Here is a 22498-nt window from a genome sequence, read left to right as displayed (position 1 = left end):
ACACACACACACACACACACACACACACACACACACACACACACAAACTAGAAACTCTGAAAGAATGACTTTTTAACATTAAATGTGCCTCCAACTACAAATTATTGCAAAACTCCAAATGAAATGTTGTCGTCTTTTATAATAGAAGCCTGTGTTGCCCATTCTGTGATGTTTGCATTAAAACATCTTCTCAACCATGGGAATCAGTTCTATAAACACCAGCTAAGCAGTGTTGCTTCCAAAATAAACTGTATGGGGATGATGGGGCTTTCTCAGGTTGATTGAATCAGTTCTGTTTCATTCCCCATTTTCACTGAAGTTTTGATATTCTGGATTCCGTAAATGATTTCAAATATCATTTATGTGGCAAAATTACTTGTTGATCTTCATACTTATAAAAGACATATTTGGGACTGGTTTGTACAGAGGCTAAGACACTCAGGATGGAATGTTTGAATTTAAGTATTATTAGAGCTCAAGACTACATGTCATGATGTCACAATGGGTCTCTTAGAAATGTTATCCATATGTATCTGAAACAAAATTCTAAAATAGGTTTCTATCTACTGATAAACTTTTACTGATTTAACTTTAAAGATGTTTCCTGGCTATTTGCTTTATATATATATATATATATATATATTCATTAATATTTTGGATGACTCATATTTCTCGGATTTGCTAGTCATGCATATTTTTGTCTTATAGTCTGATAAAATCAAACTAATAATTTTAAAGTCTCTGTTTGAAAACTTTGTCATTATTTCAGCATTTACCTTAAATTCTTGACTAGTTAATTGGTCTAAGAATACATGTTCAAGCTATCTCTACCTTAGACAGGCTATCCCAAATATTCTTAAATAAAATAATATTTTAAAAAATTCCTCCTTTTTGACGTGGGATTAGCAGTTGCCTAGTTTCAAATAGATTATAAAGTGTTGTGGCTCCTCTGTACTTTTCCTAGGAAAGGGAACCCATTGATTACAGAAGAACCCACATCATTGGCTAAGTGTTCATTAAGTTATTGTTATATGTTCATTCTGGCAAATACTTGGGGAAAATAAGCTAAACTGCCCCTTCTATTTTGAATTTGGTGCTCTCTCTCTCAATTTATCTTTTTTGTGTTGGTATTAGGAGCTTTAGTCTTTGAATTCTTGGCACCGTTACAGGTTCACAATATGTATATTCCAAGTTTTTAGAGTTTTAAGTAACTGAAATATATAAATAAATCTTTAGGATTCTAGTCATTATCAAGCTGTGTTTTAATTTCTTTCAGTGGTAGAAAATCTATGTCATGTTCCAAAACGATGACAACCTCAATCTTTTTTGATTACACATTTCCAAATTAGGACGACTATTTTAAATATTGTGAATGAATCATTTTTGCAATAGAATTATGAAGACAATTTTTATATTGATTTTGTTTCAGGGAATAAATGGGTTGAATAGAATGTAATGCTTAACAGTTTAGGTATTATTTAACATTCAAAGCCATGTCTCATTAGTAAGCATAAACTTCTTCATTAGTAATGTAGGCTTAAAATGTTGCATTTCATATGAAACTAGTAGAAGGACCATTTGCATAAGCATACTGAAAAGAGTACCTTGATAATTTTATAAGCAACGTCCTATTTAAATCTATCTTTCTTTCCTCTAGCTAACTTCTCCCACTACCTCTGAGCAGCTCGCTCATAAACCACCTGCTTTCTCATTTGTTTCTCCAACTAATCAGAAAACGCCACCTGTCCCAGCTAACGTCAGCGGAACCACTGTGCTAGAGGAGTTTCACACTCGCAGGCTGGATGTCACTGGGGCCTCTGAGGAAGAAACAACTACGTATTTTCACACTACTGCTCCCGATTTCCCCCTTTCTGCATGGAAGGGCGCTTCGACATTAGTATTTCCTCCTTCCGCCCAACTGCCAGGTTCTAGTTTATGTGGCTCAAATGTCACTGATCACACACGTGGGCTGGCACCGGAGGCACAGAAGGAAATGTCGACTTCGAATGTCCTTAATCCCAGGGAAGATGTGAGAACCGCTCCTTCGCCTGTTTCTGGAGCTTCTCTGACTTCACCCTCAGCTTCTTACATACCAGTCCGCATTGTCATGCACTCACTCTCCCCAAGCCCCAAACCACTAACCTCCTCTTCCCATGGCTCCTTGTCTACTGTCTGCAGTCAAGTGTCATCCAGTGGAAATCTTTCAAAGTCAGGGTTGAAGTCCCCAGTACCCTCTCGGCTTTCTCTGCTCACTGCTATCCTCAAGTCAAACCCTTCTCACCAAAGGCCTCTATCCCCCGCATCCTGTCCAACCTTCTCCCTCAATTCCCTGGCTTCTTCCACTCTCACACTTGATCAAAAGGTAAAGCAAACTCCACCCACACCTAAGAAATCTCTCTCAAGTTGCTCTTTGACAGTTGGGTCTACAGAGCAAGAACACCAGCCTTCTGCAGAGGGCCACCAACCCAGCCACCTCCCTTTCTTTTCCAAGACTACCCTACTTTCTCAGGCACACCCCCTCTCTCCACCAGCACTGGATAGTAGCAGTTACTCTTCTATGGATGTAGAGAAAATACCAAGAAGCACGCTGAGGAGCAGTACAACCCCACCCCAATTACAGACTGATACATTCAGTCTTGATGTCCCTTCTGTCACACCAGGCTTGTCCCCTTTTTCTTCTTCCAAGGGCAGAAAGGATGGTGACCTCAGGGCTCCAGAAAAGAACAGAAATATTTGTATACACCCTTCTACCTTATTGTCTTCTGCACCACCTGTTGATGAGAGCTCCGCCCCTTCCTCTTCAGGGAAATGTTTCCAACCTTCCCCAGCCCTCTCAGACTTGATTGACAGATCCAAAAGAGCATGCTCCCAACAACACCCAGGCCAGCAGCCAAGTCCTTTAGCTCTTCCTACTCCTCCAGTCTCCAGGGCTGGCTCAGCTTCTCATCCGCGCTCGGGGTACTCTGTGCTCCCTTCTGAGAGTTCACTCACCCAGGCACTTCAGCCTAGTCCTTCAGCACTGCATCTGAGTTGTATGAGTGCTACATGTCCTTCAAGAACTGGGATGCCTGAACGTACAGCATCCAACCACAGCTCACGTGTTTCAACTCCATCACTTCCTGTCTGTGTAACAAGAACGAAGGAGCTGCACTCACCTTGTACCATGTCCATGTCAACAGGCCCTGAAAATAAGAAGCCCAAGGTATTTTTTGCTTGTTGCATGCTTATTTTGAGATAGAAGGGGAAAGTCAATAATTATCATATCCATCCTATGACTTATAACTATGACTTTAGTGACACACACACAGATAGACATATACACATAAATTTTTTTCTAGACATGGGTTACAGCTTTGGTCCCAATTAAAAACAGATAGCATTTTACAGTGTGCTACATTTATAATAACTTAATAAAAAGGGTCTCGTTATCCATCAAAATACATTGTACTGACCATATAGACAGGATTAGTATTATGTATATAGCATAGGTCTAGGCACCAATTTGAAGATTTTCTATTTCTTTTGTCTTTGTTATTTATAATTCACCTTTCTTTCCCTACCACAAGGCTGATTTCTTTTCATTGCTCCCCGACTGCAAGCAGTATCAAATTGGATTTTACTCTATACATAAGGCAAAATAGAATAGAAATTTTCTTTATGTGTAAAAATATTTAATTTATGATAAGCACTAAATATTTAACATCATTCAACACAGAAAGAATGAACAAACAACGTAAAGAAACAGAAATAAGAAAAAGTAATGCTGGCTTTTAAATGCTCTGCTGAGCAACAGTATGAAACAGGATTTACTTAATATGAGAGCAGAAGCATTTGAGGAGAGACTCCATAATTCAGTCCTGCCGCAGCAGCCAGCTCTATCTACTCTAGGGCAAGGCAGCTTTCAATGTATTCTCAAATACTCGGGAACGGCTCCTGATGCCCTCAGAATTTGATGGGTGTTAAGTGAGTGAAATAAAACTGTGGAAGTGCTAGTGTTAGCAGTCCATGAGACGTTCAATGGAATGTATGTAAATAATACAGTTTCTAGGCTTTGCGGTATCACAGAAAGTGAGCTTGGTTCTGTTATTACCAGATGATAAACGTAAGGTTCAGGAGGCAGAGCAGCTCACATGATGTTATTGGTATTGCAACACGTTTCAACTGAAAAAGTAGGCATTGGATATAGCATGCCCACCGCTGTACTAGCTTTCTTAGGAGTAGATGTGATGATTTTAAAGAGAACTAAGAAGTACTTATTTATCATGAAAAAAACCTTGTTAACATTTGAACATAGATGCATGATTGTGAAATTGGTGTGTCATGTACTAAAAATTGTCAATCTAACCATCTTCTGAATTTGTTGACTTGTTATTATTATTATTATTTTTTATTTAAGATAGGTTCTTCCCGTGTAGACCAGGGTGGCCTTGAACTGGAAATCCCTGCTTCAGCTTCCCCAGTGTAGACATGCACTCCCATGCTCTGCTATGGAGAATCATTCTTTAATGCTTTCTTGATGTTCTGGCTTGGTTTTTAGCTACGGTGATAAAATACCATGACCAAAAGCAATATGGGGAGGACAGGGTTATTTCACCTTACAGTTTATGGTCCATCATGAAAGGGAATTGGGACAGGAAGTTGGGTAAGCATTTGGACAGAGACCATGGAGGCGTGCTACTTATTGACCTGTTCCCTTTGGTTGCCCAGCTTAAGTTTTATGCATTCTAAGATTACCCCCTTTCCAGAGATGGTGCCACTCAGAGTGGGTGAGCCCTCCCACATCAATCATTAATAAAATAAAACGTCCCAAAGCGTTGCCCACTGGCCAATGTGATGGAGGCATTTTCTTGTTGAGATTTCCTCTTCACAGATGGCCCGAGCTTGTGTTGAGTTGACAAAAACTAGCCAGCCCTCTTGCCATCCCTTTAAGTTACTCATTACCCTTTGTGAAAAGTTATTTCAGCACAGAAGCTTGTTCAAAGAAGTTCTATTTGTGCTCCAGTGTGCTTTGTTCACATTGTGTCCTATCATGGATATATCCGTGTTTGATGAGGATGAACCTGAAAAGCTTTTGATAAATTAAAGGCTTGTATGTCAAAGACCTACTTTCCCTTGGTTTTCTTCATGCTCCAAGTTTTGAAGAATTTTCAGCACTAGCTCTCTTTGTTTAATTTTCCTGATTTCTAGTTAAGGGAATTGTAGTTTATAGATGTGTTTGTTGAAATTGGTGACCATGAAAATAACAATAACTATTTGCCTATCAGTCAAAATATTACCCTACCCCTTTTTTACAAAATGTTTTAACACACAAATTCAACATTTCTGCCAAGAAGATGTTTCTGAGACATAATCTTCTCATCTTTAGTTTTTATTTCCTTCTTGTTATTGTATTTCTATAGTTTAAAATTAGAAAAACCAACTCACATTTTATTACAAACTACCATTCTTGGGAGTTATGTCTTGAGTACACAAATTCATTCAAATTGACACAATCAGAGATGAACTGCATTCCAATTTTGTTTCTGTATCTGACTGTTCTGTTTAAATTGGTGCAATTATTTCACAGAAGGCAAAGACGAAATAGACAAAAGCTCTGAGATATCAAAGAGTTTATTTGCTTTCATGAGTTGTTTCTTGCCTCAGTCCTTCTAGGGTGGTGCAAAATGATCAAAGTAATCCAAGCAATGTGCTCTTTTGAAGCAAAAAATAAGTAAATAAGTAAATAAGCAAGCAAACAAACAGATAAATAAATGTTCAGATTTATTTAAGCTTTATACACCAAATAGATAGGGATTCCACAAACACAGGTACTTAACAAACTGAAATAGAAATCCCTAAAAGAAATCAGTTCAAAATCTAGGTTCTACCTACTGTCCTTTCATATTAAAATAGATTAGAATGGCTAGAGTATGCTGAACTAAATTCAGATAAAAAACATGTTTGAAGCTCCTTTGTCATTGTCCAACTTGTATTGCATTAATATGGTATAACTGACATGCTAATTTCAGGTATTGCTTTACAATATTCTGGTTTGTGTTCATGGGCAACTCCCTGAGTATTCTCTGGCCAACTTCTATATTGTTTGAGACACTTTTCCCCTTAGGGAAATGGGGATACACTATTCATCCAAGGTTGTGTTTGGGCTCCAAATATAATTGATTATCATTTTAAAAATAGTTTGATTATTTTCCCTCCTAGTGTGCTGCCATGGAATTTTACATAGAATTGGAGAGTGTATTATATCAACATCCCATATAATCTAGTTCTCACTGAAAATGGTTTCAAATTTCTTCCAAATAAGTGCTTCCAATGATCTGGCTTAAAGCTATTTGGACTCAGCTTGTTTACAGGATCAGTTGGAGCTTTTACTGCTTCATGAGGCTTGATTGTCTGGGCCCTATTTATCAAACTCTCATTCCTTTAAGGCTTCAAAATATTTTCAATTTTGTTATACAGGAAACTTGGTGCGGCAGGCAGGATATAACTTCCTTCCCCATTTTGGAGAGCCAAATGTGACTTTAGAAAGGAGTGATAAGAAACATGAGCCAAACATTTAATCTGGGTCACTCATTCAATAAGCACTTACTGCCGTTCTCTATACACTTTGCTAAGAAAAGTTAAAAAAAAAAAAGAAGCAAAGAAAGCTTACATTCTGTGGTGGAAGAGAATTCATTTCTCAAATTTAATGTCGATTAACTTCTTAGAAAGTGGAGAGTAGTATGGGGAAAAATATAGTTCAGTAAAGTCACTACAGAAAGGGGCTGTGTCTCAGATCTGTGTCAGATTGCTGGAATATGTTTCTTTGAGAAGCTATCTCTTTATTAATGGATAGCAAGTCTCATTTGTTATATATAATGGATTTATGTTATATATAGTAAGTAAGTTATATATATATATAATGTATAACAAGTTTCTTTACTTTGTAGTGGTTCTCAGCCTGTGGGTTGTGACCACTTTGGGGGAGTTAAATGACCCTTTCACAGGAGTCGCCTAAGACCATACAAAAACACAGATATTTACATTATAACTCATGACAGCAGCAAAATTACAGTTATGAAGTAGCAACAAAAATAATTTTATGGTTGTCACCATAATGCTATGGGATCACTACAACATGAGGAGCTGTATTAAAGGGTCACAGCATTAGAAAGTTTGAGAACTATATCATGCAAAAGGTGTGTGACGAAGAAAACCTCCGAGGCTAAAGAGTTCTTGATTGACAGGTAGAGGGAACAGGTGCTCAGGCATGTAGTGAGCAAGAAGATGCTGAAGGTGTTAGAGGAAGAGGGGTTGGACGCCACATTCTACTCTGAAGTCCCTGATTTTTACTTTGAGGAAGACAAGAAGCTCCTGTTTTGTTTTAATTGAAGTTTTAAATTTTGCTTTTGAAAAATTTCATAAAAATACAGTTATTTACATTGTTTCACATGTCTTTTACCCACTATGACTCTTATATTCCCCTACTCCATCTTAAATTAATGACATCTTATTAAGTATCATATATATGTGTATGTATGTGTATATATGTATAGTGTGTATATGTGTATGTGTATATGTACATAGATGGGTTTAGGCCTGACCACTTGGGTTAAATACATACCAGAGGACATACTCCTGAAGAAAATCGTTTATCACTGTTTCAGTAACCAGTAACCTGTAGTTGGCTGTAGTTCTTCATCTAGAGGTGTAACCTTCTGTTAATTTTCCCAATCCATGTTGTCATGCTCACTAGTATTTAGGCAACAACATTGATGATATTTCATGGGAATGATTTCCCTGCTATGTCAAATAGATACAGTTTAACAGCAGGCACCCTCGTCCTCTAGCTCTTACAATCTTTCCAGCCCTTCTTCAGTGTTCCTTGAGCCTTAAGATATAGGGGTTGCATTGCAGATGTAGGAATTGGGGTTGAGTTCCCCATGGTCACTTACAATCTGCATTTTGACTAGTCGTACATCTTGAATTGCTTCCATATGCTTCATAAAGAACCTTCTTTGATGAGTGGTAAGAGCTATACTTCCCTGTGAGCATAATAATACATATTTAGATACATGTAGAAATTATATTTGCTTAAGAAAATGTCAGTTGGTTCTCTTCTAGGGTATATGACCCTAGGGTAGTTGGCTAGGTTTACAGTACCAGGCATGGATTCTATCTTGAAAGCCTGTGTATACTTAGACAGCAGCTGGTTACCTCCTGGATAAAAGTGCTACTATTGTGCCATTGGTAATATCTCAGTTGGCTGGTCATTAGATTTGAGTCTGCAAGGCTGGGTAGGACTATTGATTGCTTTTCTCCATTGGCAGTTTCCATAACACCTTTGGATATTATGAGAATCGGTTCTCAAAGATGAAGCCTCCAATTCTAGCTCAATTCTTTCAAGTACTCTGTCTGAAGTGTGTATGGTCTTCTCCAATAGGATTTTATTTTCAGGTTCTTGAAGTCTCTTGGTGACACAATAGTGGTTGGTGTATAAAGAAAGGAATATACAAGAATAGAAAAGGAAGTAAAGAGACCTTGGAAGGTGATTATAACTTTATAGGTAAGTCATGGTCAAGCATAGAAGTGAAAGTGAAGGTATTTGTCTAGATTTTGGAAGTTGTATGACTTTTAGCAATCATCAGAACCATTGTATGGAATGTTAAGCTACTACATTTTATGAATTCCTGTTTTTTCCTCCTTTTCTGTCACTTTTTTTTGCATCCTTAATACGTTTTCTGTGATTTTAGAAGTCTAATGGCTTCCCATAATCATCTTATCCTTACTTCCTGTCTCTTCCAACTCAATACTTAGTATTTTTGTGTCCTATTTCTTTAACTTTTCTCCAGATGAACCCTGAATTGTTCTTAGTGATACACCACATCCATGTTTCAGTAGTTGACAAAAGCTTCTTTTTTTCATCCTAGGGGAGTGCTAGCTTTTTAATTGTGGAGTTACTCAATTTAATTTATGAAGAAACTTTTTATTTTTCTTTCTGACTTTGTGTGTGTGTGTTATATAATCTTGAGTATATGTGTGTGATGTAATTTCTCTCTGTGTGTATATATGTATATCCATGTGTGATATAATCATGTGTGTATATGTGTACTCATATGTTATATACATCTGTAGTTCAGATGTTGATAAGGTATTTCACGACAGGATTTCTCGTTGAACTTGGAGCTCACCATTTCAACTAGTCAGGCTGTCCAGTGAGTCCTCAGGATCTGCTTGTAACTGTACCTTACCCAAGTGGTGGGGTTGGAGAGGTGTGTAGCTACACCTGACTTTTTTGCAAGGATGCTGGGAATCCAAACTTACTTAGTTTCTTCTCTTTGAATAGCAAGAACTTTACTGAAAGAGCCATTTACCCAGCCCAGAAAAAAACTTTTTGAAATAAAAAAAAATGAATAAAGAAGACAGTAATCCAAGTTCCTGACTTAAATGTTACAATTTCACATCTAGAAGCAAGACAAAGCTGAGTGTGGTGGTGTACACGTTCAATCCAGCAATCACTCTGAAGGCAGAGGTAGGCAGATCTCTGTAACTTCTGGGATCGCCAGTACTGCAGAGTGAGACTATGTCTCAAATAAAAAACAAAACAAAAAAATAATACTTTGTTAAGCACAGGTCTTTATAGATTTTGACAGTTCTTCCGTAGCATTCTGGTAGAAATGCAGACAGTCTAAAGAGATGCTTGTGCCTCTCTTTTGACTATCAGGCTACTGAAATAAGGGATCCTAAAAAAAAAATACGGAATTTTCTCCGGAATATCATGCTGAGAGAAAGAAAAGACAGAAGCCTGGTGTTAGCCAGAAGGATAAATTATCTCTAGGAAAATGTTCACACAGTTCGGACAACAATTTTAGGTGTGGTCCTGGAAAGCCAAGAAGAGAAAGTTTGATTCAGAATCTCTTCAAATTCATAGATCTGATCATTGTTGTAATGAGAATTTACACCAAGAACTCCATGTTGTTGCTAATAAGAGGTTCTGCTTCTGAAAGTATAACCATAAATCTAGTTCTCAAGATATATAACCTGGTTTATCTTGATATGTTGTTGGCTTTTATGACTAGATTCTGTGGAGGAACTGCAGGTACTAGTCCTCTCTCTGGCAAGTTATCTACTATTATCGTCTCTAGAACAGTTTAGATTTATACCAAACATTTCAGATTTATACCAATAAACTTTGCGTATTACATAGAAGCCGTGGAATGCTGGGAAGAAATAAGTTCCACACTAGAACAAGGAACTCTATTTTAAAATCTAACAATATCAAGGAAACTCAGAGGAAAAATATTGAAACTGATAAATATCTTTTACATCAAAAAGCATGATTTTTCAGATTGAAAATTTGGGAAAAGCACTTGTCTGAGAGAAGTACTATATGTCACAGAGTAGCTATTCAAGAGGTAATTATTGAATGAATCCATTAGTTGAATTCTATATCCAGAAAGATTGACAGGATGTTCTAGTGTCAACCACATTGAGAAAATCCAGTAGTAAGAACTTTATGTTTTTCATGTCTGTCCTGGACAATGATAAGATAACACATCTAACAAAAATGGCTCATGAAATAATATAAAAATTCTTATCTACACAGTTTAAAACAAGAAAACAACTATATAATTAGAAGCTAGATAAAAATAACATTCAAAGTCTAGATTATATCATTTGACCTCAGTTTTTCCTGATGAGTCTTGAGCTTCAGGGTTCTGTAAATGTATGCCATTTTTCTGTTGCTGATGAAGAAATTGCATTTCATTTTAGATCCTTACCCAGATACATTGTTTCCTAGAGTTGACAGCATTGTAGGATCAATTTAGATACTAGGACTAGAAGTGACCTCAGGTATCGTCCAGTATTGTTCCTCATAGAGATGAGAGTAGAGGACTCAGGAGAGTTGGATGCTTACAAAGGATCCGAAAGCTGCTGCTTCTTAGAGAAGAGAGGCATTTGGATAAAAGAAAGTTGCAGATAAATAAGCAGAGTTTATTCCCCAATGAGAAGAGTGCTCATATGCAGAGGTGTTCGTGTGTGTTTTATTGAGTCTGTTTTTATTTTTATATAAAAATGTGGATGTAGATGTGAATAGACATGAACATGTGTGTGCATTTAAATAAGTGCATTTACTTGCATCTGAGTATGTGTAAGCGAGAGTTGTGATTGATGGGCTACAATGGCTTCCTGACATCCTGGCTTTGGGGTGCTAATTCAACTCTAGCTATTGTAACAAACAAAAAGAGAGGAAAGAAAACAGCAACAAAGAATGATTTTGGTTTTCAGCTGTACACTGCTGTTTTTCCTCTAGGTGTGTCACTAAATGCATCACTTTCTTCAGCTCTTTCTTAGGAAAATGGATGTGCTAGACTCAGCATCATTATACAAGTTTAATCAAGTTTATTGTAATTATATTTTTTAATAAAATATTTCCTACAATATATGCTGATCATACTTTTCCCATCTTGCAATTCCTCCTAGATTCTCCCCACGTCCCTACTCACCCAACTCTATTCTCTCTCTCTCTCTCTCTCTCTCTTTCCCTCTCTCTAAAAAACAACAACAACAACAACAACAAAAAGCAGACAAACAAACAGAAAAACAAATAACCAGCCAAAGAAATTTGAGGCAAATTGTCTACAAAAATATCACTGAGTTTGTTTTGTGTTGGTCATCTACTGATGGGCATAGAACTTACTCTAACATGTGTTTAGTATATACAGTGAGTGTTTATTAGAGGAAAAGACCCTCTTTGTTAAGCAGGTCTTAGTTGCAGATAGTTTCTTAGTTAGGGTTGGTATCCTATATCTACTTTCTACTCTCAGTCTTTTTTTTTTTTTGGTTTTTCGAGACAGGGTTTCTCTGTGTAGCCCTGGCTGTCCTGGAACTCACTCTGTAGACCAGGCTGGCCTTGAACTCAGAATCCACCTGCCTCTGCCTCCCAAGTGCTGGGGTTAAAGGCGTGTGACACCACCGCCCGGCTACTCTCAGTCTTGGAATCCTGTCTAACTTGAACTTGAACAGTCTCTAAACATGTTGCTTCAGGCTCTGGGAGTTCATATGTATATTAGCATATTCTGTTGTGTCTGGAGTATACTTGGTGTCATCTATCTCCTTTATCTCTTAGATTCTTTACATATCCTCTTCCATATAGCTTCCTGAGCCTTGAGAGGAGGGGTTTGATGAAGACATTCCACTTAGGACTGAGTGTTCCAAAACTGCTTGTTCTCTGCTCATTGTTCAGCTGTACATTTCTGTGTTAGTTCCCATCTATTGCAAGAGGAAGAACCTTTGATGTTGGCTGAGAAAGCCATTAATTAGAACATAACTAGGAGTCATTTTATTGTAATATTTCTTTAGTAGAATCATAGCATTTGGCATTCCTTTAGACCCATGACAAACCAGTCTAAAGTTTGTGTCCACCTGAGAAGTGTCAGGTATGGACTTCATCTCTTGGAAATGTCCTTAAATCAAATCAGTGACTGATTACTCACACAATGTTTATCCCACCATTCCAGTAGTATTTCTTCAGACAAGTCACCATTGTAGAGCACAGGGCTTGTAGCTGATTGATGGCTAGCTGTCTTTTCTGATGTGTGCAGAGTACTTTGTAGTACCATGAACACTAGTTGGTGTAGCAGGTGGTTCCAATGCTAAGGTCCTGTTCCCCAATTGGTTCTTGATTGACCAATAACAATATCAGCAACCAATGACGGAGGATGAGGCAGGATACTTAGAGTTGTGTAGGAGGATGAATTCAGAGAATAGGGGGAAAAGAAAAAGACAATAAAGCCAAGCAGCTATGTGAGTTTTCCATTGCAGTGGCCAAAGGCTAATCTATCCAATTATGCCTGGGGTGGCAATAGAGGTTTAGGAGTATCCAGTCATTGAATTAGCAAAGACATTTTAAGATTAACTGGTGTGAGTGTGTGTGTGTGTGTGTGTGTGTTTGTGTGTGTGTGTGTTTTAATCATTGATCCAAGGTAATCTGGGTTGGGCTGGTAGCACTGTCTGCACAGAACTTAAAGCAGGGTAACAAAAAATATACACTACAACTCAGTATGGATCAAGCTTCTAGTTAGGCAATAGATCAACTTTTGTATGTTCAATGAGATACCTAAGTGTTGTCATCAGCAATAGGATGGTTTCAACTGTCTTTTTGAGGAGAGAAACCAATATCCTTGACATTTGGGGCTTCCCATTGGGCCCCTTTGGCCAATGACTTAACTAGAGTTAACCCATTCCTGGCATAAGAGGCTTTATTTGGTGGTGAAAAATGTTTAGCTGGGGCATTGTCTTCCCCATTATTTGCTTACTTCACTAAGATTTTTCTCATATATATATCTCAATCCTAGTTTTACATATGGCCCCCAAGTGGCCCTTAATATTAGTTAATTTTCCACCTTATATTCCCTTCCTTCCCCCATTTTTCCATCCCCTTCTCATTTATTATTCGTTCATTGAGCCTTCTACCTCTCTGTAACTATATATTCTATGTCCTCGTAGTCTTTATGTTTTGACAACTCCAGTTTTTATTTGTTAAAACTTTGGTTTGCTTTTCAAGAAACTGAGGCAGCTTGAAGTGCTATGCCATGTCCCTGCTGGCTATGAGCTACTGGAGAAACTGCCTCTGGTAGGGAATTTTGTATCATAGGAGTCTTAAATTTGAATAATCAACCCAAGACCAGAATAAGACAAAATCAGGGCTTCTAATATTGGATTTTATTTCATTCCAGTTTCTACAGCATCATTAATCTTTAGCTTTCCCAAACAACTCACATAGCTCTGTTTGAGTTAGAGCACAGAATGTGTTAAATTTCCCTTGTTAATATCACTGATTAGAAGCAGAAGTATTTATAGCATTAAATATAAGATTAGGACCAAGAGATTGGGCCCCATTTCTAGTATAGTATCAAATTTCTGATATTACTTATTTATTGGACAAGTTGCGGTGTTAAAAACTGCAACTAGCTAGGTATAGAGGTCTATCCAGCAATTCTACTACTTATGAGGAGAGGCAGGAAGAGCATGGATTTCAGGCCATCTTGAACTACATGCAGAGGTCAAGCCTATCTTAGGTTATATAAAGAAACCTTGCCTAAAATTTTCACTTAAACCAACCTGAAACTGCTGCCAAATTTTGTGTATTATAACCTTTGTTTTTGTGAATGATGCAAATATGTATCAAGAGCTCAATTAAATGATTGGCATATTTACTACTAATAGCTATGTAAAAAGAAAAATATTTTTCTGAGAATTCAACAGAACTCTTAACCCATTTATAGAATTCTACTTTTCTGAACAACTATAGTTAGCAAAACATTTATATATAACATTGTGATGATTAGAATTTGTAGGCTAACATATTGTGGTGTTTATTGACCTATCAATCTAATAAAAGTTTAACATGGTGAACTAATCTGTTTTCTTGCTGAAAAAATAACCCATTTCTTCATCTGATAATGTGTCATTTAACTTGATAGACCTACCTACAGTTATATCTTATTCTTCTTCCTTTTCATCTCCATTCTTGCTTTCTGGTTACTCATTCTAGCAATACAAGACCAAGTCAAGCTACAAGGCTTTTGCAGCAATCCCTACAAACACATTGCTCTTGGAACAGAAGGTCAGTGTTGTTTTCAAAGCAGAGCGATGATTGTGTTTCTAATATTCAGTTTTGTTATGTGCATAAAACTTCTCCTGAGAAAATGTATGCTTTCCAGTTATTTTACTTAAATCAAAATTGCTCCTAGTTCAGGATAGTGTGATGAAAGCATCTTGGTTAGCACAATGGCTGACATCTTTGTGATCACTTGGGCTTGAATATTATCTCTGAGATGTCTTGTCCACTGTGAAGCAGACTTGGAGGTTTGAATCAGACTTCAATAGATCCTCTTTCTTTGGAAATTTGAAATCTATTATGTTTAAGAGTTTCTACCTCTGTTTGTATAAACCAAAATCAATGGAATGTAATAGGATTATGTATACAACCTGCTCATTGACTGATGACAATTTGAATAATATCAACTTCCATTATCATGTTATGTCCATACCCAGCTATGATACCCGAATATCTGCTGTAACAATGCAGACTATATCACCAGTGAAATCTCTTCATCCATGCCTGTCAACCATTGGTCCTACCCTTCTCCTGATTAACAGGAAGATTTGTGATAACTCCTAATGATGAAAAATAGCTTTCATATAGATCTATGTAGTTTTACTTTGCTTTAAATATCACCAATTATAGAATTTTAGGATGATATGTATTTTAAGAGTTAATTACATATGTGCAAGCAAAATCACACGAAGAATTCACATCAGAATCAAAGTGAAATTGCTCACCAAGTATGGGAAATTGTTGACTTCATATGTTATTTTATGGTGATTTATTTAGGCTATTTAACAGTTTTGCATTAAGCTATTTTTTAACATGGCTAGTAATAGTGCTTCAAATACTGTTGTAGTCATTTGTCAAATGTTAACTGATTGTTAGCTTGGTGGAATTTTGATAACAGGTTTATGAATCTTCAATCTTAGTTTCTTTTAATGATGCAGAAATTGAAGTCTTTGTATGATAGCTAAAAAGTTGGAACTATGTGGAAAATGTTTAGTAGCATAAGGTCAACATTAAATGAATAACTTTTCTTGTAGCCTGTGTTTATGGTAATAATTCCAGATTATCTACATGTAGTCTAAAGTCTGAGTTCTGCATTGATCTGCATGGCCATCTGCTGGAGAAACAGCTGAGAGTTGGTCTCTAGCACCCTTTTTTAAATTTATTTTTTCTCAAATCTTAATTAATTCACACAGGGGTTATAAACACAGAAAGGCAGGACATGGGGAAGGGAATGACACCGGAGTGTGGGTGTTCAGGGGGAATACAGATATCTTCAGAACCAGGTATCGGGTAGGTGAAGGTTCAGGGGACAATTCACTATGACTCTGCCTATGACTCGCTTGTCCTTATCTAAGTTAGTATTGTCTGCCAAGGCTACCTATTTACAAGGTCTATGATTACTCAGGCTTATAAATTTCCACAAAAGCTGCCTGTTGACATTAGCTTATAGCCATCTGTTTCAATGTTTTTCCACTGAGACCCAAGACTTGGTGTTAGTATACATGTATGACAGGCCTATTTTGACTTTCTATCTTTCATACCTTGATAAAAGTTAAGATAGGATTAAAGTATTGAGTACATGGCAAGCAACGCTTCCTTGGTTACCTATTTTCTCCCTATCTAGGACCATCATGGCAGTGTTTAGGGATATAGCCCATCTGCCAGCTTCAGGTGGCCACCTCTGAAATCTGATCACAAACATCTACCTTCAGAGATGTGGGAGAGGTTTTTCCCAGCAGAGAGGGAAAGCAGACATACGGCCTTCTATCTCCTCTGATACATAGTCCTAGTTCACTAGAGTATGAGGTGCTGCATGCTACTATGTTAGCTTTCCATGTAGAAAAATGATAGTTAATACTATCTGGAAATCTTTGAGATATGGCTCCAAGTCATATTTGTTTTAGAACCTCAGACTTTCTAGTTTCCTTTTCCACTAATGAACTATTTGATAAGGGTGATAATCTGTTGGGCATTAAAGATGAAAATTAATCAGTTTAACTTCTAGTTTTATCACAAACCTGTTTCACAAAGGTGTGTGAGGAATATTGATGCAATTTGTGCAGTTCACTCAAGACAGATTTTGTGTTGTTTATTTTAAATATAATATTGCATAAGAAAATTAATATCATATTTTGATATGATGGGATATAAATGTCATGATACATGACTTAAAATAATGGTTCTCTAACAAAGAGTAGATTATTGTATAAACACTAGTGTAGTCACTTGGCCAAGGAGAATTGTTCTAGACCATAGATAGTTGGCCTCCTCAAAAAACATGAATTAAATGGGAATGGTATACTCATATATATATGTCATGCTATATATATAGCTTGCATTATATATATAAAACCAATGACCTTGAACAGTTGGTCTCTAATTCTTTTCTTGACTTTCTACATTTCATACATTGATAAAAGTTAAGAGAATTAAAGTATCTGAGTGCATGCCTCATACGATGCCACCATTTTCCTCCCTTCAGTCAAAAGCATCTTCCACGATCAATAACAAAACATTCATAGGATGCCCTTGATAGCATTCACTGGTCACATTCTGATTTTCACCTGAAAGAGATTTGATAGCTTTGAAATAAAAGAACCTTTACAAAGAATGAAAAGGATGAGGTGGCTTCCTCTGAGCCTCTCACCACCATTGTAGCTTTCAGAGATGGAGCCAACCAAGTCAAATACAAACACAGAACGACTGCATCATTTGAACAGCAAAAAATGGAGCAGGGAAATTATAATTTTACACATTTCTAATAGTGTTTCTTATTGTGTGTTTTAAATCTGACAATTACTTTTAAATAATTAAGAAAAGTATTTCCTGTTTCCTACCTTACTTTTCTTTCCTCTTTTTGCCACTTCCTTCTCTTGTTTGTGTCTTCCTTTCCATTCAGTAATACTGGAGACTGAACTCAGAGCCTCTTGCCTGCTACACAAGTATCTATCATCAAGTTATAGCTGCAACAAACATTTTTAATGTAAAGTCATACTCATTCTGATAACCTTTTAAAATAACACTGTATTTTTTTCAGTGTTGTAGTTTTTAAGAAGTAAATCTGATAACTTAGTCCTTTGAACTCAACTATTTATACAGAATAATTTATTATGTCTTTGAAGTCAAAGGGATTTACTTCTGAATTGAGTGAGTAAATTAAGAATTTAACATTTAGAAACTAATTTATTGTGGAAAGAATCAGTAATTTGGAATTGAAAAGAAAGTCTGTGTGCTTCATTTGCATGTATATTTGCGCATCACATGTGTGTCTATTTCCAGAGGGTATTAGACCCACTGAAACTGGGGTTACAGGTGGTTGTAAGCAATGGGGTTCAGGGAATCAAATCCTCTAGACCTATGAAAGAACAATCAATGCTGTTAACCTCTGAGCCAGGTCTCCAATTCAGTAGTTCTCAACCAGAAGTCATGACCACTTTGATAGTTGCATATCATATATCGTGCATATCATATTTTTACGTTATAAATCATAACAGTAACAAAATTACAGTTATGAAGTTGCAATGAAATAATTTTATGGTTATGGGTCACCACAACTTAAGGAAATACATTGAAGGGTTGCAGCATTAGGAAGGTTGAGAACTTAAGCTCTAGATCATAGAATATATTTAATATAATATTTTTAAAATTTTAGTACAATATATTTTGACCCATATTCATCTCTGTTACTTCCTTTAAGTCAATGGTTCTCAACTCAAGGGTAACAATCCCTTTGGAAAACCTCTATCTCCAAAAATATTTACATTATGATTCATAACAGCAGCATAATTACTGTTATGGAGTAGAAAAGAAAATAATCTTATATTGGGTATCACAACAACATGAGGAACTGTGTTAAAGGGTCACAGGATTAGGAAGGTTGAGAACCACTGCTTTAAATCCCTCTAGATCCACTTTCCACTTCCCACCAAAATTTGCTGTTCATGTGCTCATGGTACGGTCTTATGGCCTTTTGCATCCAATGGGGCTAGGCCAACCTACCAGGGGCTTAATCCTTAAAGAAAACTGACCTTCCCTCCCAAAGCATCAATCAACTGTCAACTAACCCCAGGTTGTGGTAGGGTTCATAAGCTGCTTTTCCCCCTCACTGCTAAAATACTAGCTGCCTTTACTTTGTGCAGGTCTTGGGTCTGATACCACAAATGCTGTGGGTTCAGGCATATAACAGCTCTTCATGTCCAGAAGACACTGTTGGTTGCAGTCCTTCCTGACCACTGGCTTACAGTATTTCCACTTCCTCATCTGCATTGATCCCTGATCCTCAGGGAGAGGATGATATTATAGCTTTCCCATTTTTGTAGAACACTCTGCAGACATTTATTCTCTTTGACCAGCAATAAGTTTCTGTGTAAATCTCTATTCACTGCACAACCAAATTTCCCTAATAAGTTCTGAGGGCAACACTAATCTATGGCTATAGAGATACACATTTAGAGGACAATTTGGCACTATGTATATTTAGTAGAATCATAGTAGCAGGTTTACTCACAGGTTTATCTCCCAAACTATGAGTTCCTGGCCAATTTTTACAGTATCAAATATCTGTTTCCTCCCATGGAATGGGCCTCAAATCCAATCAGAAAGTGACTAGACCCCAATAATAGTCATGTTACTATTATCCCTTGGGGATATCTTGGCATGCCATTAGGTATTAGATATTATAGCTCATAGACATCAGAGCTGAGAAAGACTGCTGATAATCTGCCTCTCTAGCAGCCTAAATAGTACTTCTGGTACTTACAAAGTTATCTAGATTCAGTCTTCAGTACCTACTTGATTTCTTTATGTCTCATGACCAAAGTGGATAATATTTTGAGTAATAGGATTTTACCTTCACGTTCTGGAGGGTAACTGTCTTAGTTAGGGTTTCTATTGCTGTGAAGAAACACCATAACTTCAACAATTCTCATAAAACGAAAACAGTTAATTGAGTCTGGCTTACAATTTTAGAGGTTTAGTTCATTATCATCATGGCAGGAAGCATGGCAGCATCCAGGCAGGCATAGTTTGGGAGAATAAGGTAAGAGTTCTGCATCTTGATCTGCAGGTAGCAGAAGAAGACTGTGTGTTACAATGGGTGTAGAGTATAGGAGACTTCAAGTTTGTCTCCACAGTGCACACTTCCTTCAACAAGACCATACCTACTCCAACAAAGCCACACCTCCTAATAGTGTCACTCCCTATGGACAGGTATTGAAACATAAGAGTCTATGACGCCATTCCTATTCAAAGCATCACAGTGATCAACAGCAACAAAATCACTTGCGTTGTTTTGTGGTCTTTAGCACTACTCTGACCAACAACTCAAGGGAAGGTTTTCCACAGCTGCACCTTTTTATTTGGCAACCTATGACTTCTGTGATGAAAACTGTCTTCTGCATAGAATAATTTCAATTACAGTATTTTATATTCATTTATATGTAGATGTGTACATATATGTATATATATATATAAAATCTAGATTATATATTTATTATAAATATATATATTTATAATATTATGTTATATATAATATATAATATATAATATATAATCTAGATTATATATATAATCTAATATATATATATATATGTATATACATATATATATATATATATATATATATATATAATCTACATATGGAATATTCTTAAACATGGAAGCTTGTCTCAATTCCTTTCTATTTCATAGAACACAACTGGAAAGGTGATCCAAGAGCATCCTTACAATACTATTTTAGCATCCATGCTGAGGGTTGCCATGACAATAGAACTCACAAATAGAACTTGTCTCACGTGGTTCAGCAATTAACCCTCTCTCAAGACACATTATGTACACAGTATATTTTTATGCTTGGCACATTGTATAATTGGCAAATAGAATTATTTTTGGAAAATAAAGCTATTTTTTAAAGCAAGATTTTCAGTAAGTTAGAACTCAGCCATCCTTTGTAATGAGATGCTAAGCTCTGTAAATTATGGGATTGGCTTCAGCTCTGTCACCTCTGGACCAAACTCATCATTTTCAAAAGGATACATTTTGTTGGCAGGCAATATAAAGTTTCTTAACTTGTCTACATTAGTTGGTCTTAATGTAGCTCCCCTAATAATTGGCTATCTCTGACCCGGTCATTGGATCCCCCTTTCCCTACCTGGACTGCCAGGCCCTGCCCCAGTGGGAGAAGCTACTTGATGTCTCAGTAGAGAGTGATACCCAAGGGGAGAGCTCCCCTTTTTTGAGGAGAAAGGGAGGGTGTAAAAGGGGGAGGGATTGTGAGAGTAGGTAGAGAGTGAGGAAGAGGGGCTGTGATCGAGATATAAAGTAAATAAATACATAAATGAATAAAAAACTTAAATTTATACCATATTCCATTTCTAGCATTTTTTTCCTATAAACATTTATGAAGGAAACATTTTTAACCTTTTTTTTTTTTACCATGGCTTAATAGGAAAAGATAAATGTAAGGCATATTTAATGAGTTAACTTTAGCAACCTTTGTTTAGGCTCCCATTAGTAATCATTTCTTTCCGTCAGATGTAAGCATGGAAGACCAATACATGCCACGTGCTATAAACTTGGTTAAAATAAGTGACTTTGTTACACACATTAACTTTAGCCACAATGTGTACTGTTGTCTATTTCAGAAAATGTTTGAGATCTTTCCATTTGTCTATCTCAGAATGTGTTTGAGATCTTGCCAATTTTTTTAATCACTCAAATCTGACCACAATAAAGAAAAATTTAATGTTAAATTGTGGGAATATACTAATATTCCAAATAAATAAATCATTATTTTTCTTAAAAAATTGTTTTAAGGTACTAAAAAGAAGGAATATCTATATAAAAAATTATATGCATGTTATTCTGTTAGGATTTGCGGCACCATGAGGAGAGCAACAATACCAACCAACCACAGCTCCCAGGGTCTAAACCACCAGCCTGGGAGCACTTAGGGGGGGATCCAGGGCTTCAGCTGAATATGTAAAAGTGGAGGGCCCTGCTGGGCATAGGTGGAAGAAGAGAACCTTGACCTCATGAAGGCTGGATGCCCCAGGGGGTGGGAATTTTGAGGGTGGGGAGGTGGGAGTGGGGGGGGAGTAGATAGAGGTTACATCCACAGAGAAGAAGGAGGAAGGGTGAGGGGATTGGGGGTTCCTGGGTGGGTGGGGGATGGGGTAAGGGGACAACATAGGAAATGTAAATAAAACATCCAATAGAAACAAAATAAATAAATAAATAAATAAATAAATAAATAAATAAAACAGAAAAAAAAGAATAATATTTTTCTATGGAGAGATACTTTGGAGGGGGGGAGAAAGCTCATTTTTCTATTCCTAACCTTATAAGCATCCATAATGATAACATCTTTATTTAGTTTTAGACAAAATTTTCCCAATAAATGTCATTACTGCCTGACATTTAATGATGCATTTAATTTATAAATAATTGTGTCTTTGTTAGATTTCAGAGCTGTTCAATATTAAAAAAAGAAATTAACAGTATAAAAATAGTTGTTCAAATATAAAGTTAAAGGGTTTATTTTCCCATAGCAGAAGGAGACAAGACAGCTAGTTTGAAGATCACAATGAAAGCTGTCATATAAAACTAGTAAGGTGAAACAAGAGAAATAGTAACAGTAAGGTATAGATTTGGTTTATCTTCTTGTCTGATCAATTTATCTTAAATTGTCTGTTTAATATTTTAAACCATGAATTGCTGACTGGAATCTGATTAAATGTAAGTCTTTATTGAGTGTTTTTAAATTTTCTATGGTTCTAAAAATAATCTAGTTGTTAATTTAGGACATGACCTATACTACAGGGATATCAACTAATATTCTTTTTTTTAAAATTAATGAATAGATGTCCAGGACTCAAATCTGTACTAACTGGTTATACTGAA

General features: G+C 36.5%; 1 protein-coding gene across 18 annotated transcripts in view; it reads left to right on the top strand.

The window, feature by feature from the left end:
• The window catches only part of Mlip (muscular LMNA interacting protein), a 254788-nt gene that overhangs the window by 126129 nt on the left and 106161 nt on the right, over positions 1–22498 (top strand). For 4 of the 18 annotated variants that reach the window (XM_028773557.1, XM_028773555.1, XM_028773554.1 and 1 more), the window contains one exon: positions 1733–3202. The exons of 9 other annotated variants lie outside the window; for them this stretch is intronic. In XM_028773557.1, coding sequence (XP_028629390.1) covers positions 1733–3202 — 1470 coding nt within the window. Of the gene's footprint in view, positions 1–1657; positions 3203–14533; positions 14606–22498 lie in introns of all 18 variants that reach the window. 5 more of the 18 variants (XM_028773568.1, XM_028773562.1, XM_028773558.1 and 2 more) reach the window with 3 other exon arrangements.

This window comes from Grammomys surdaster, unplaced genomic scaffold, assembly GCF_004785775.1.
Source record: "Grammomys surdaster isolate TR1022 unplaced genomic scaffold, NIH_TR_1.0 231, whole genome shotgun sequence".
Classification (NCBI taxonomy): Eukaryota; Metazoa; Chordata; class Mammalia; order Rodentia; family Muridae; genus Grammomys; species Grammomys surdaster.
Note: the sequence above shows the minus strand (reverse complement) of the source record. Positions and strands in the feature narration are given on the sequence as shown.